This window comes from Hypanus sabinus, chromosome 8 (assembly GCF_030144855.1).
Source record: "Hypanus sabinus isolate sHypSab1 chromosome 8, sHypSab1.hap1, whole genome shotgun sequence".
NCBI lineage: Eukaryota > Metazoa > Chordata > Chondrichthyes > Myliobatiformes > Dasyatidae > Hypanus > Hypanus sabinus.
This window is the reverse complement of record NC_082713.1, coordinates 54,102,832-54,119,954: the sequence shown is the minus strand read 5'-3', so window position 1 is coordinate 54,119,954 and position 17,123 is coordinate 54,102,832. Positions and strand designations below refer to the sequence as shown.

General features: G+C 36.2%; 1 protein-coding gene across 1 annotated transcript in view; it reads left to right on the top strand.

Annotated features, from left to right (window-relative positions):
• LOC132398149 (E3 ubiquitin-protein ligase Siah2-like) overlaps positions 1 to 15,052 on the top strand; it is a 36,155-nt gene extending 21,103 nt beyond the window's left edge. The window contains exon 2 of the mRNA XM_059977196.1: positions 10,932 to 15,052. Coding sequence (XP_059833179.1) covers positions 10,932 to 11,483 — 552 coding nt within the window. The 3' untranslated portion in view covers positions 11,484 to 15,052. The remainder of the gene's footprint in view (positions 1 to 10,931) is intronic.
• Positions 15,053 to 17,123: the final 2,071 nt, after the last annotated feature.

Sequence of the window (17,123 nt, the reverse complement as noted above, 5' to 3'; positions counted from 1 at the left end):
TGCTATGTACAAGGATCGGTGGGTAATCAGCGACTAGCTCAATGACTGTCTCAGCTTTGATTTGCAAACTAAAGTTCAATACTTCTTGAAGAATCTTCTGAGTCTCGTGGTCGTTTGTGGTGCATGAGAAACCACGACAAAAGCAGGGGAGTTGGGGTAACTGGAAGAATTGGATCAGCCATGATTGAATGATGAAGCAGACTTGATTGGCCGAATGGCCTACTTCTGCTCCTATATCTTATGGTCTGATGGGTTATGGTTAGTATGTTGTGGGCATGCTGTGACATTTGAAGACTGCTCTCAGCATATCCTCAGACTGTTGTTGACAAAAATGACATTTCACTTGGTTTCAAGATATATATTTAACAAATATAGCTAATCTTTAAACAATCTCTGGCTTGTTCTTGCATGCCCTGAATAAAGGCATTATATTAGCAGTTATACTGTGTGTAATTAATTTAAGTGGATAGATTGATTGGAAAATCTGTGCCTGTGCTACAGAGGTAGGACTTGTCACTGACTTTGAGGAAAACTGCCCACATAAATCTCCTTGTGTCCATTTCCTCTTTTCGGCCTCCACTGTTTCTGCATTCAGAAATGATGATTTTTATTAACCAAGATAATTAATAAATCTCATTGGGGGAAAGCAAACTACAAATTTTAAAAAGCTTTTTTAACAAGCTGCTTAAGAGCAAATAAAATCAATTTTTTTAAAGAGGCTCAATAACATGCAAGACTACAGCATAGGAATATCATTTGGGCCACAGTATCTGTCCCCAATGATGCCAAACAAAACTAATCCCATTTGTTTGTACATGGTTTATTTCTATCCATTTCCTACCTGTTCATCTGTCCATTTAAACATGCTATTGTATCTGCCTTACTATCTGCTGGCAGCACATTCCTGGCACAAATATTTAACACAGATATGAAACATTTAGAATTTTAAATTATGTATTGCGGTCATTTATTGTTTGTGAAGTAATTGCGTAAGTGGAGTGCATTCTTGAATATTTATTGTTCCTTTATGATAATCCCTCATTTTGACTAGTTTACAATATTGAGCTTTTATTTAGAAATAATTTTATTTAAACTGGGAATTACCTTAGGCTTGAGAAACTGAAGTTTTTGCAAGATGTGACAATGGCAAATGTTTTATCAAAGTTGTCATAAATTCGTAGCACATTTTGATTCTTTTAAATATTTTTTTGTTTTAACGTTCTCATTCTGAGTACAATATCTTTGGATGTGGGGAACGAGTGAAGCATTCTTAGATTGTAGTTCTTTCAGAAATTCATACTGATTCCATCAAGTAGTCTAGACTGTTTTTCTTTTACTCTAAGCACCAACTCAATTCATTTTTGGGACTTGAAAGAGCATGGTTCGTTTATTTTAGCTTATTAGTTCTCTCTTTCCCCCCCCCCCACCAAGTAAGATGAGATGGGTGGTCAAAAATGTGAAGAACAAATACCAAAGTCACTGAAGTTATACCACAGATTAACAAGGACATTTTAAAAAAATGAATAGTTTGATCATTTTACAAGGAGGCTGGATGGGCAGATGGGGGAGCAAGTAATAGTATGTTGATACTTGACTCTGTAGTTAAGTAAGCATACGGTGCATTGGCCTTCATCAATCGTGTGATTGAGTTTAGGAGCCGAGAGGTATATAGGACCCTGGTCAGACCCCACTTGGAGAACTGTGCTCAGTTCTGGTCACCTCATTATAGGAAGGATATGGAAACGATAGAAAGGGTGCAGATGAGATCTACAGTGATGTTGCCTAGATTGGGGAGCATGCTTTATGAGAATAGGTTGAGTGAACTTGGCCCTTTCTCCTTGGAGTGACAGAGGATGAGAGGTAACCTGATAGAGATGTACAAGATGATGAGAGGCATTGACCAAGTGGATAGTCAGAGTCTTTTTCCCCAGGGCTGGAATGATTAGCACTAGAGGGCACAGTTTTAAGGTGCTTGGAAGTAGGTAAAGAGGAGATGTCATGGGTAAGTTTTTTTACACAGAGTGGTGAGCACATGGAATGGGCTGCCAACGACAGTGGTAGAGGCAGATATGATAGGTCTCTTAAGAGACTCCTGGGTGGGTACATGGAGCTCAGAAAAATAGAGGGCTATGGGTAACCCTAGGTAAATTCTAAGGTAAGGACATGTTTGGCATAGCTTTGGGCCGAAGGGCCTGTATTGTGCTGTAGGTTTTCTGTGTTTCTATTTAAATGGAAAAAGATTAGAGGTTTGAGCAGGCGACAAAACCACCAGAATTGATGGGTCAAGCAGCTGATTTGTGTTCTGTAAATCCAATGTAACTCTGCCTTTGAGAGGCTGTTTTAAACAAAGTTTTGAACAAACTTGGAATTTGGCTGAACACCACTAGGATCCAGAAAGTAGGAGTAATGGGGAAATACACAAGTGACTCTGTTCATTTAAAGATACATTTCCGAAGAGATTTAGTAATTGGTCAGAAGTCTGTCAGATAGATTTAGATATAGATGAGTGCAAGGTAATCCATTCTGAATAAAAAATATATTTGCATTCTAGTTAATGAAAAATTATTTAAGGACAGCCCGTAGTGCCTTCTGTCTAAAATATCATTAAGGCTTTTCACAGTTCCCTGATCTCTGCCACATTTCTTCCTAGGATGAAGCTTTCCTTTCCTTGAAACATTAGAGGTGTCCTCCTTCAAGGAACAGAGTTTCCCTTCCTACACAATCGACACAGCACTTACCTGCATCTCTTCCATTTCCCAGATATCCATATGCACCACAGCTTCTTGCCGCTTTAACAGGAATAAGAGTTCCTCTTGTTCTTGCCTACCACCCCATGAGCCTCCACATCCAGTACATCATTCTCTGCAACTTCCACCATCACCAAAGGGATCCTACACCATTCACATCTTTGCTTTCACCCCACCCCTGCTCTGTTTTCCACAGGGATTGCTCCCTCTTTGTTGATTTGTCCATCTCCACTAAACTCCTTCCTGGCACTTATCCCTGCAAGCAGAAGAAGTGCTACACTTGCCCATATGCCCCCTCCCTCACCTTCATTCAGGGCATTAAACAGGCCTTCCAGGTGAGGCAACACCACATGTGAATCTGTTGCAGTTGTCTACTATATCTAGTGTTCCTATTGCAGTCTACTGTACAGTGGTGAAACCCGACACACATTGGAGGACTGCTTTGTCAAGCACCTTTGCTCCATCAGCTAAAAGCAGGATTTCTGCTGATGAATCATTTTAATTCCAATCTGCATTCCCAATCCAATGTGCCAGTCTATGGCCTCTGCTTCCACAATGAGGCCACTCTTGTGTTGGAAAGCAACACCTCATATTCCATCTGGTTAGCCTCAAACCTGATTGCATGAATACTGACTTCTCCAGCTTCTGGTAAATTTTCCCCCTTCCCCCTTCCCTCTTTCATCTTCAGTTCCCCACTCTGGCTCCCGTCTGACTGTTTCACTTGCCCATCACCTCCCTCAGGTGCTCTTCCTCCTTCCTTTTCTCCCATGGTCCACTCTCCTATCAGATTTTCTTTAGTCCTTTACCTTTTCCACCTTTCACCTCCCAGCTTCTAAACTTCTTTCCCCTTTCCTTTCCAATATTAAGAGTCTTTGCCCAACAGTCTACACTCTATTCCTCTCCATAAGTGCTGCGTGACCTGTTGAGTTCCTTCAGCACTGTGTGTGTTTTGTTAGGGTTTTTTTTGTCAATGTGTTGATTTCTGTTATCATTTTGGGGGAAAGTGAGCCAGAGATGATACCTTCTTTAAAAGAATTCTCAGATTTAACCAATGGTGGTTTAAAAAAATACATTCTAATTTCAAAATATCAATATAGAGACTGTAGAATGGACTGAGTTCATTGTGGGAAAAGAACTCCCAATTCCCATATGGAATAAATAATGCAAGTGACAGCAGAGTAATACATTTATTTAATGGACCATACCCTTATGGCATAAAAGCAAAGTGCTAAGCTTCAGTAAAACATTGTGATAGGCAGCTTTTTTCATTCTTCAGCAAGGGTGTAATATATATGACCTGCAGTTGATGCATTAATGGTAAAAGACTTTTGGAAGATGGCAATGCAAAATTCATAAGATAATGGAATATATAATATATCAAAACAGGGAAAGGTGATACTAATGCTCAGCATCATTGCAAGACAGTATGTCTTCCTCACTGTAGTTTAAAGTAAAATTAACTCTAAAATTCCATTGTTATTGACAGTGGTGTAGTAGTGAAGGATTTTTCTCCTAACAATGGAGTTAGGAGAATTACTATTCTGGAGTGCTTCTGAATCGCAAGATGTATTAACAGTTCTTCAGAATAATTTATGTTCTTTCTGTAAAGAGGTATCGGGAAGGCTGCAATGTTTAAGGTTAATGGTCACCATTGCAGATTTGGCATTGGCAAACAATGGTAAACTTTCCCACTTTTGACCTCGTGATGGAGGGAAGCTTATTGGTGAATCAGCTGAAAATGTGTGGCTTTAAGACATTTTTCAGAATTAGCCATAGCAGTGGCCCATGACTGAGAATGACTAACCAATTGTTAGGAATTGTGATTAAATGCTGCTCAGAAGTTGAGATCAGTCATCCATTTACACCTGAAATTTAACATTCATCCATGTTTGGACAAGGGTGTTAAAAGGCACCATGTGATACGCAAACTGAGGTGGGAGAGTATTTGAGACACTTGAAATATAGGTGGTAATTAAGTTATGAGTATACTTACCTCTTTTATTGAAAATTCTTGTACATGTGTCTTTTTTAATATTGGTTCTGAAATTCACTTTGACTGTACTTTGACCTTGGTACACAAATGTTAGGAAGTTATTTCTGAAGTTAATACATTATCTTCCAATGTTAAAATTTATATTATTGTGACTCCATTGTAAACATCATTGGATCCTTCATATAGCATCAGTGGAATTTCACACAGCTTTGAGTTAAAACAGGTGGTGTAGGGGGTAGGGTATGAAATGTGTATTTAGCTTTAGTTAGATTGTTAATTGGATTGGTGCGTTAACAATTTAAATCTGTGATTTGACAGTTTTCCTTATCTGCAGATACCTAGGAGACAAGCTGAGTACCATCAGTTTGTGACATAATTTTTTTTAATTTAGAGATGCAGTGTGGAATAGGCCCTTCTGGCCTGTCAAACCACACTGCACTGCATTTCCCAACCATCTCATTTTAACCCTAACCTAATCATGGGATTAGCCCAGTATTAACCAATTAACCCATTATGTCTTTGGACTGTGTGAGGAAACTGGAGGATCTGAGAAATCTCCATACAGATGACTTGGGAATTGAACTCTGAACTCCGCCCCCAGCTCTAATAGCATTGCGTTAACCACTACGATACAATGGCACCCAATTTTTTAATACGTTAATATTTTCTGCAAGTGACATTAAATCCTAAACAGGGCTTTGCAATTAAATGGTAACTTTGAGATGCCACTTTTTTAAAAAAAAGCTGTGTTTACTGACTATACTGTCCCAGTATTCCCTCTTAGTTTCATGTTCCATGATGCATGATCCCATGAAAATTGATTATCCTCCAGTTTAAAATGCTTTTACCTAATTTACAAATTAAGCCCTTTTGAGCAAGTTATCTTCTTGTTTAGTTGTTTCACCTTTTAAGAGATTGATCACTACCCAGTTGTAATTTTTCTTTCATCCATGTTTCATTCAGAGAGGGAATGCATTTGTCACTGAGAAGAATAAATTCTGCTGATTATATTTAATGCACATTTTTGAAGGCAATGTTCTAATATCCTTTTATTTTAGTGATTCATAGAAATATTAGAGTAGGAGTGCAATTTACTTGTATCAGATCCTTGCTGACTTGCCCCAATCAAAATATGTCCAAGTTACTGCTAACTCTGTGCCTAATTATCATTTCTGAAACTTTACCTAGTATCACAGTTAAACTAACTTGCTTGTAGCTACTTAATGAAGCTGTAGTATTTACTGTTATCAGATTTTTGCAAAGCTAAATTCATAGGTAATAATGAGTGGGGATTTTGCAATTTTGTCCTCCCTTGTCTCAAATGTAGTTGCATTCCATCTCAACCAGGTGATCTATGCAAATTAAGAATGGTCAGTCTTTATAGGTCCTTCTCATCTTTCTTTTGAGAGTCCAGCAATCTTGATAAAATACTTGGTACCTTAGCCATGACCTCTGCCTCCAAGGATTTGTTTTTTGTTTTTTTTAATCAACCTCTGCTCTAACAGTCCTCTCACAGCTTAGTTTTTAAAAATTCCCTTTATACTTGTTGCTTATCTTGTGCTTGTTGATTATTTTATTTTTGTTTTCTCCCCCTATATAATTGGCCTGGTTTTCCCTTTGTTGTTAATGTGTCATTTATCCTTGTTTTCTGGTGTATTTTGGTCATTCAGGGAGAACTGTCTTATTTTCCTTGCCCTTCAACCTCTAAAGAATGTATGTTGACTCTATCTGAATTATCACACGTTATGCCTTTGTTCTGTTAAAGTTCTGCTGCCAATCTTTGTAACTTGCCTGGTTCAGGTTGGGGGATGAACTGTGGCACATAACAGTGCTGCAGTAGGTAGTGTAGTGTGCCAGCCACCCAATTTTGATCTGATCCCCTTTACTATGTGAGCTTTTTAGGTGCTCTCATTTCTTTCCACATCCCAAACATGCTAGTAGGTTAATTAGCCTTGTGCAATTGCTTCTGCAGGCAGATTGGAATCTGAGGTAGTTGTTAGAAACATGAAAGAATGGGTTACAGGGAAAAATGAGAGAAAAAGATTGGTGAATTTGATGGGATGAGCAGCTCCTGCTTATGTGGTAAGGAAGTGTACTTCTAAATGTGTTTTAGGTTGGCATGATCAATATCCTTTATTTTTAAATGTGGAGCAATAATTGTTCTCCCTTCCCTCCCTCGTCACACCTCATTCCCTAGGAATAAGTCCAGCAGTGTCCTCTTTGGGCTGGAAATCTACTAATCAAAGGAGTTCTCCCGAATATTATTCAAAAATGTCTCCTTCTATTACCTTCAATGTTTTTATTAGGATAATAAAGGTTCCCCGTTATCCTTACTACACAGCTTTACTCATCTCTAATTTCCCTGCAGATTTGCTTTTCAATCTCCTAACTGCTAGTTGGTGACTAAAGGAATTTTCCCCAGTAGTGTAATGGCTTTTGTTTCATATCTCTAACCAAGTAGATTCTAGCCATGGTCCTTCTTTCTGGAGTTGCTATATTTTCATTAATACTGACCTGCATTTCCACTTCTTTCCCGTCTTTTCTGAACAACTTCTGCCCAGATTTATTCAAAAACTAATCCTTACTTTTTCAGCCAGATCGCCATTATTGCTGCAGTTTAATCCCATGTGGTTAATAGTGCCTGCAGCTCACCAATCTTGTTTAATATTCTTTGTGTCAAATGCTTGCAACATTTCAGAATGTTACCATTTTCACATATTAATAATTTAATATTTTGTATTGCTTCTTTTGGAATATTGTTTCTGTTGTAGATATGCACCTGCAGGTATGCATAATTAACAGGTGAAATGTTATTTTGTAGTTCTGGGCATTCAAAGTTGTGCGGCGTCAATCATTTCCACTATTAGCGGTATATCAGAGCAATCCACTTCAGTTGGAACCAGTTCACATATGTGATTAGTCTCGGAGGTTAGGATTCAACAGTGAATTCTCCAGGGTGTTCTAAACATCACATTTAAGATGGGAGGTCTAATTAGATGGTTTTTCTCTTGAAGGATCACATGACTGTCAAACTCTACTCTTGATTGGTTACCTTGCTGCTGCAGATATATTCCAATCCCTAGTTTTATTTAGGGAGAGAAAGCAAAAGTATACTAAGCTGTTGAGGAAGGGATTGTGAATATTTATTTCAAATGTACTGTTTCTTTATTGAGTCTTGATACCTCGATGGTTGTGATGTTTTGCTTTGCTCAGTGTTTCAATCTTGTGCTGGATCTTATGCATTTGCAATGTCAGTTCAACAAAACAAGACGATCACTATCATCCTCAGCACGACATGTGTGTAAAGTACACCCAGAGCACAGGCATCTGGTGAGTCCTTGTATCAACCAGAAAATGTTCTTTTCATTCTTTTGTGATATTAGCAAGCTTTGCATTCGATGCTTTAGAACACAATTTACATTATTTTTGCTCTGAAATGTCTTCATTATTAATGAGGTGCCATTAGTGGGTAATGACTAACACATTAACAATCTAACCTTTTGTGTGCCTTTTGATCGAGACTCTGGATTAATCATTCTTCGCTAATAGTAATTAGCATAGAAGATGAGACTTATTGGGAATCTTTACTTGGCAGTTTCTTTTTTGTTAGATTAGTGTGTTAAAGTATCTAGTTGAAACAGTGGGTGCATTGGACTAATTTAGTTGCCTCATTAAAAAAAAGCTGTTATGTAAATTGGGAGTAAACACCTTTTTTAAAAAAAAGCATTGCTTTTCCTCCAGAGATTGGTTCATTTAGCAGAATCACTAGGGAGTATGTTTCTAAGGAATTTTTATGTCATCCTGTATGCCAGGTAGTAAGCAAACAAGAAAAGTAGTTTCTGCTTTGCTGATTTAATGTCTGTGTTGGAACTGTTTAAAATTGATGGGCCACCTCATAAAGATAAGTAGAGGAGTTCAGAGAAATAATTAATTTGCATAGTAGATGTTAAATTAAGTACATGTTTTTGATTTAAATTATTTACAATACTAAATGTTTAACAAATCATGTTCAGGAAGAAGTGTATATTTGCCATTCCCCCCCCCCCCCCCCCCCCCGAAGCTTGCTGCTTTCATTCTATGGACAGACACCTAGTTTTGTTTTCCTTTTAACTTGTAGCTCCTTTGGGCAAAATAATACTTGTAGTTTAAATGTTTTGCTATGCCAAATATTGCCTATCCCTTGATAGTATACAGAATTAAAGCTACTTTTAGGTACCTTTCAAACAGTTATAGAAATTAATAATCTTTGCACCCTTTATGCATCAACTAATGACGTTATTTTACTTGCTGTGTTCTCATTATTGGGAAGCTAATGAATTGAGAGCATTCGCTGAAAATTAGTATTTTGATGGTCCCATTTGTGATGTTTTATAACAGATGATGCTATATCTCATCTTTAATTGCAATAAGTTTTAAATTTTCTATAAAAAGTGCTTTTTGTGCATTTACCTTATAATATTTTATTACACTTCACCCTCAATAATTTAAAAAAATCTATGCAAATAGAGCATTTTTCCTTTCTTTACACCATTAGGATAGACTGTTCCCTTAGTTATTTGACATGTCTGGCTTCTAATTTTTGTTTCCTCATAATGAGTCTTCTGAAGGTATCATTGATTGTCTTTTGGGGACAGCTTGTACTGATAGCTTCAAATAGATGCATAAAATGGCAAATGAACTTTACGAGTCAGGCACAGGAATCATGAAGGACCAAACTTAAGTTCTTATGGTGCATCATTTCCTTTTCAATTGAAATATAAATTGCTAATACTTTCTAATTCCACTTGAATCAAGAAATGTATAGTGTTTTTGAATACACCTGCATTGGTCCATACAAAAATAGAATTTTGAATGTTAAAATGATAGGGATTAAAGAAGTCTTATTTTGAGTAATTTTGCTTTAAAAGTGCTTTTAAACAGAACTAGTATTTTAGTTGCCCATTGAAAATTGTAAAAGAATACTAATATTTTAAAATGGCTCCAAAGAAAATGATTTGCTGTTTTTTAACAGCTTATTTTAAAAAAATGATTTGGGTCATTGAGGCAGAGGACAATTGGTAGTTATGTAGGATGTCATTTAGTCTACACTTGGTCTCACTCACTCACACTGAGCTCCAAATGTGATTGCAGTTGGATTGCCATCTTTGCCACACCTGGAAGCACTGTTTCAATCTCTGGTAGGTGGTGAGGGAGGAGGGGATGTACCTCCTGTGGTTACTAGGAAAATTGCAAGGAGTGAGGCAAGAGAATGGAGTTGCACAGCCTAGGGAGTTGTCGACAGAGTGGTCCCTGCAGGGGTGGAGATGAGAGATGTGATGAGAGGTGGACAATTGGAAATGAAAGATGAAGTGCTGAATGTAGCCGGTAGTATTGTGAAAGGTAAGGCCTAAGGAAACTATTGTTCATTAAGATTTACTTTACTGTAGTTCACATTTAGTATTTTATCTTTTCATGGGTACAGTATTTTCAGTCTGGTTAAATCTCAACTTACTGAACTCATCATAATTTGTGCATTATAGTTTTGTAGAAATTAGTTCAAAATGTTCCATTTTCCAGTGTTGTACTAACTTGGTTTTCAGCTAAACATTGAATAAATTTGTAGAATGATCAGTTTAGAGATGTTATGTTATTGTGGTTTCACTTTTTGTTTAAAATGGTACAACTTCTCTTCAGAAATTAACCCTTCATGCTGAATTGTTTGCCTAATAAATTTGGAGGTTTTTCCTGTTTTGTCCTGTTCTTTTTTTCACTGCTTTCTGTAGCAGCTGTGATTAAGATCTGGTGCAGTGAGACCTGAGTATATTTAATGTCTTGGAAAGCTGGATATGCCAGGAGAGATAAACCATTAACTGCCATCCATATTTTAGATGCCAAACCAATTTGATTTTGATGCTGGGTCTATGAGCAATGCCCGGCTGGTGTAGTGTTAACTTTTAACACCATTTTTTCCACATCTTAACTGGTTATATATTTTTTAAAGTTTGTATTTTATTTTAACCAGAACTTAAAAATAACATACTGAATTTTGAGTTTTGTACCGATTTTGCTGTTTTGTTTCTTGGATATGCATTGTAAAATGATTATTGTATTCATTTTAGTAATTAAACATTTTTCCTCCTGTCCCACCTCTCTGCTTCCAAACACCAACATCTACCCCTCTCCCCCCTCCCCCACCCCACATCCTAATGTAGTATGCCTCGGCTGGATGTCTCTTGTCATTGCACCATACAGAAAAGCCAGAACATGAGGAGGTGTGTGAATTTCGCCCATACATGTGCCCGTGCCCAGGAGCGTCCTGCAAGTGGCAAGGATCATTGGAGGCAGTCATGCCTCATCTCATGCATGCGCATAAAAGCATTACAACGCTTCAAGGCGAGGACATTGTGTTTTTGGCAACTGACATCAATCTTCCTGGTGCTGTGGATTGGGTTATGATGCAGTCCTGCTTTGGCCACCACTTCATGCTGGTGTTAGAGAAACAAGAGAAGTATGAAGGCCATCAACAGTTTTTTGCTATTGTCCTCTTGATAGGCACGCGTAAGCAAGCTGAAAACTTTGCCTACAGACTAGAATTGAATGGAAACCGTCGACGCCTCACATGGGAGGCTACTCCAAGGTCTATCCACGATGGAGTTGCAGCAGCAATCATGAATAGTGATTGTTTAGTTTTTGATACTTCTATTGCTCATCTTTTTGCAGATCATGGGAACCTGGGAATTAACGTTACTATCTCAATGTGCTGAATTGCATTGTTATAATACAGCTGTTTACATGCAACCAATAGAATGTTTTTTTTATTGAGGATGCAGTAGGCAAAAGAATGCAGTTCTATATACTTCTAAGCACCTTGCTTGTGTAATTGGTGCTAGCCCATTTGACTGCTCCATGCGTGCATGTTGTGGAATGTAATGCTCAGCACGTTCAAGGCCTGACTAAAAGAAGGTGGAAACAAAACCAAGTTGATGCAGCTGTTTTCTAAAATGGTCCTTTCAAAAACAGATGTCTTTTCCTGCTTTGTGTTTCTTTAAATTTACTTGAGGCAAGTTATTCAAGATGTATTTATATTACGGGTCCAGTGTATAGAACTACATTATATGCCACATCAGTACTTAAATGCAAAGCCAGTAGATGCTTGTGCCTATCTTAAATATGCTTCAGGATGACAGTATCTTAATAGATATTTATGAAAATCGGTAACATTGAATTATCATGGAATGAGTTTATTCTGTGTTTATTACAACAAAATCCGTTTGTCATGGCAATTTTTTTTTGAGTGAAAGGGCAAGAACAAAATTGCAAGGAGCAGCAATGAGGATTTTTTTTTACACTTGTTGATAAATCAAGCTTCAGCATTATTCAATGCTGTTTTATTTACAGAAAACTTTAATTTCTGTTGTATCAACTTGTATCAGATTAGGTTCCAGTCAAATTATTTTTTTATTAAATTGCCTATTAAAATATGAAAACAGTGACTGCAGTTTCACATTTTGAATAATATGTTCATCGTTTGTAGCTTAAACAGAAGCTGGTGGAGCCCATAACATGTAGGCATATTGCCCAGCTTTATGGCTGAATTACAGAAGTCACATTTGCTTTGCTGATTAATTTTTAAATAAGATTGAAATGCTAAAAAAATTGTAGAGCCAGCCAGTATTCATTATTGAATTAGCTGTTTGCTTTAAGTTTTCCGACTTCTAAATTATATAGAGCAAAACTTTGTTTGAGTTGAAATTGTTTTCGAATTTAACCAACATGCTAGCAGAACACTACAGAACCAAGACTAAGTGCTTGGAGACATGCTTGATTTATCTACTTCAGTTGATTTAACTTTGTAAATGTTAAACAGTGGTGAATTAAATGTTGTGTGACCTCCTCTTGTTTTATTTTCATTCCCCCCACCCCACCTACCTCCTCAGGGAGGGGAAATAAAACTATTTAATGCTGCACATCTAGTGGGTTAATAACCCTTTGAGACTATAACTCTGGTACACATATGACCTCACTTTGTTTTATTAGTTTTCACAACCTCTTTACCTTCAATGCCTCTCTTCCCTCACATACATTCTTGACTTCAACTCTCACAGTTTAAAAAAAAATTGCACCAAACCTGTTTTGATTTATTTACTGTTTCTCTGTATGAATGATGTCCCTTCACTCAGATTTAAAACAAAAAAAGTTTTTTAAATGTATGTCATTTTTTAACATGATGGTTTGGAGTCTGGGAATCACACTCATTTCCCAGCTTTGTAAAGAACAACTGGAACAAATGATGAGCCTGTTCACTCTAATGAAAGGGTACTCAGTACCTTTTCTACTGTCATCTGGAGAACATACTTGTAGCACATTCTGACACTGCCTGCTATAATTTGATCTTTCTAATGTTGGGTTTGTTTCAGATCCAAATCCCTGACACAAAGTCTATATGATATAAAATATAGTTAAAATATGTAATATAAGGCACATTGGTCTAAACAAGTGGTATGAAATTCTTGTAGCTGCATTTTATTAGTCCTGAAATTTTGCCATTTTATGCTGAATGTTAGCTTAATTTTGGTAATTATCTTTTGAGATCACCTGGAATTCTAAACAATCCTTTCTTTCTTTCTACCCCTGGGTAATTTCACACACACCCCTTTGAAAATAAAATAAAATTTTCTGCACACCTAAGTCTAAAGCTGTAGCTTTGCAACATTAGTATCAGTATATGACCGATGCATTGACAGTTTATCATTGTGAAGGAAAGAACATAATTAAAGATGAGTCAAATAGATTCAGATAATGCTGTGGCAAAGAAGATGAAGTCACTTTAGAACAACATCTGATTTTTTTTTCAAGTGGGCGCAAGATTTTCCTGTTAGCACATGATCTGGTGAAAATCAAGTCTATACAGTATTTGCAGCTAGGGCTAATTTAAAAAAAGTTGATGCTCTAACACATCTTGGACTAGAACCAGCAATAATTATTATGCTCTTGTTATGTTTAAGTCTACCTGTTAAAACCACACCCTACATTGTGGAAATATTTTGCACAGAGTGAGGGAGAAATTTTTAAAATGAGATGTTAGATTATTTAATCTTGTGTATAGTGTGATCATTCTGTCAATCCCCTCCACCTACCTTATGTTTTACATTCTGGACAGGTTCTCTAGTTTTACAGGATGGTAATCTGTAAGAGGGATAATTGTGTTTAATAGATATTCGCTTAAGATTTCAGTAAACTGCTTTTGTTTAACTTTAATTTTAAGATTTTAAGGCTATGTGAAATTTAGCTAAAACAATATAATTTATAAATTACTTCTGCAGTCTAAACAGAACAATCGTTATCTTGTCCTTCATGTTTTAAATTGCTGATTATGACATTCTTGGTTTGAACAAATAAGTTTCAATTCTAATGGCCACTTCAAGAAGCCAGTCTTCTAAATAGAGCAAAGAGTATTTTCAGGCATATAGGTCATTTTTCCTCCCCTACATCCTCTTGCTTTCTTCCCCCCCAACTATGATCAGTTTCTCTATTCCCCAATTATTGATTCTATGGATTCGCATGACCAGATATTTGAAATTATGTAAGAAATGGTGTCCTCTACATTTTAATCTAACCTTCTCTCCTTCCAGGCACTGATGAAGAATCCAACTGAGATATGAGTAGGGCATTCATGTTTTCCTTACTAAAACAGTCCATGAAACTACCCAATTGGAAATATTATCTGTTGGTTGGATCATGAAAAGTTAGTAAATGAGTTCTCAGTCTTGATGTAGTGATAACATTTTGAGATTTGTGATTTGCAGAATTTGATCAATTTTAAAGAATATAAGATTAACCTAAACAGAGTGAAATCATAGTTATCAGTGTTTAGTCCAGTTTATTACTTTATTCAATTGCAGTACACCGAGTCCAATAAAACTCAACAGGATGTCTGTTGCTTTAAATGTTGTCAAACATGGTAGTTTATACTGTATGTTTTTAAAGAATTACTTTTAGTAATTATGCTAATGTGCATTTTTGAATTCAAATTTGGATACTGTGGATTTCCTGTTGAGCAGGTGTTAACATTTGTATTGTAAATTTTTTGTTTTGTTCTATTGCTATTTTTCCTTTCTATGTATATTTTTGTTGTACTATAAGAACAATTAGCTCTGTTTAAAATAAATTTGTTTAATCATTATCAAGAATGGCTGTTAAACACAGTAAAACTTTAGTTTTGAAGTGACCACTCTTTTTAATCAGGAATACTGTTCTGTACTAGTATAAACCTATTTCTTCGCTATGTATCCAAATTGCAAAGAAGTAATTAAAACAATTTAAATGGATATTATCCATTTCTGTTCATAGTATTTAATTTTTTCCCAGGTTTCTTGTTAAAGATGTTCAATATTCCTGAGTATATATTGTGATATAGTTTGTGTAACTGAGTTCAGGTTTGAGGAGCTGTGCCACAATGCAGAAATAATTCCAGGTTGGATCTCCCATCTTAATCTTACTGAGATGTTTTATAAGGCCATCCAGTTGATATCAGTGTTCCTGAATGAAACAAAAATTACCTAGATTCTTATACCCATTTATTTTTTTTTGTGAACAGGAGGCAAGATTAGTCATCCAGTGATACTGATTATTTAAACACAGATTTCTTGAACAGTAACCTACTCAGCAATTGCCTTAACTTTTGCTGGGTTACCCGAGTCCACTACTGAATTTCTGGGAAAAGGGAATTTCAAGAGCTAAATTTACAGTATCTTTCCTACAAGTTAGGATAAATTCTGCGGAACTTGTTTTTTTTAAACAAATACTGATAGTTTTTGTACCAGTTTGCTTTTCAGAGTAAAACTATTTTTGTATGGAGCAGGAGATGGCATAGAACCATTAAGATAGGAGAAACATTCAGTTCCTCATTGCCCTTGCTTTTGATGCAGCTGGGTTTTTTTTTTGTTTTTTGTCTTTTTAAATACTTGGTTCAGCGTCTGATTCACAAGCCAAAATTTGCTAGATAAGTCTAGATCATTTTTTTCCAACGAGGAAAAGGCTAAACAGCAGTTTGACTTCAATATTCATTTTGATTTTTGCATCATGTTGATTGAACAAAACTTTTATTCAAATATAATATTTGAGTCAAAGTTGATAATGTTGGTTTTAATTTGGGAACACTCACTCTGGGCACCCACATTCAAAGCTCCAGTTTTTTGGAACTCTCAGAGAATGGAGGTAAGAACTCTGTCTTGCTTGGGGATGTTGTGCATTGTGTACAGTATCACAAATATATAATCACATTGAATTATTTACATTGCTTCTGTATAAATCATATAAATTGAGTTATTCACATTGTTATTACATAAATCACTTCACTTTTGTTCTCAATATTGGGAAAAGTTTCACAGTGCACTTGTACTGAGTGGAAAAATACAACAGTAGCCACTTTATTAGGTAAGGGAGATGAGCCAGGTGTGATTTTCTGTTGTAACACATGGTGCTTTTTCTTTTCCTTCTTTGTTTTATGGCTACCCAGAGAATTGAAGAATTTGAGTTGTATACTTCAATAATAGAATGAACCTTTGAGTCACGGTCATCTTACTGTCAGCTTGAACCAACTTGGACATTCTTCTCTGACTTGTTAACAAGGCACCTTTGCCCACTGAACTGCCTTTCACTGGATTTTTTTTTGTTTATCAAGCCATTCTCTGTAAAGTCCAGAGACGTGCGCATGAAATTTCCAGGAAATAAGCAGTTTGAGATACTCAAACCACCCTGTCTGGCATCAGCAATCATTCCATGGTCAAAGTCACTTGGATCACATTTATTCCCCATGCCAATATTTGGTCTGTACAACTGAACCTCTTGACCATGTCCATATGCTTTTATGCATTGAATTGCTGCTACATGATTGGCTGATTACATATTTGCATTGATGAGTAGGTGTACCTAATAAAGAGGTCACTGAATGTAAATAAATGTGATATTAGATGGAATAATGGAATAGATTACCTTAAAGGAATTAGTAACATGAAATTATCACAAGAGCATAAGAAATAATTTAGCCACTTGACCCCTCGAATACACTACCATTTATGGGTGATCTCCAGACCTCATTTTCTTTGCTATCTTCCCAAAGCCCTTTCAAACTTATCCAATAACTCCTTTTTAAAATCCTAGCTTTCAAGCAAATTTATTAAGCTATAATTAATATAATGATATTAATCAAACCTATATAATGTATTGTCATCAATTTTATTTTCAAATGGAATTTAAAATTTTTTGTATATACCTACATTTTTAAACAGTTTGAACATTGTATTAATTCAACTGAATGGATGAACTTATAGAAATATGAAAAGCCAGACAAATTCTGTACTTCAAGCTGAAAGTGTATTACACAGTTGGTTCATTCTGTTTGA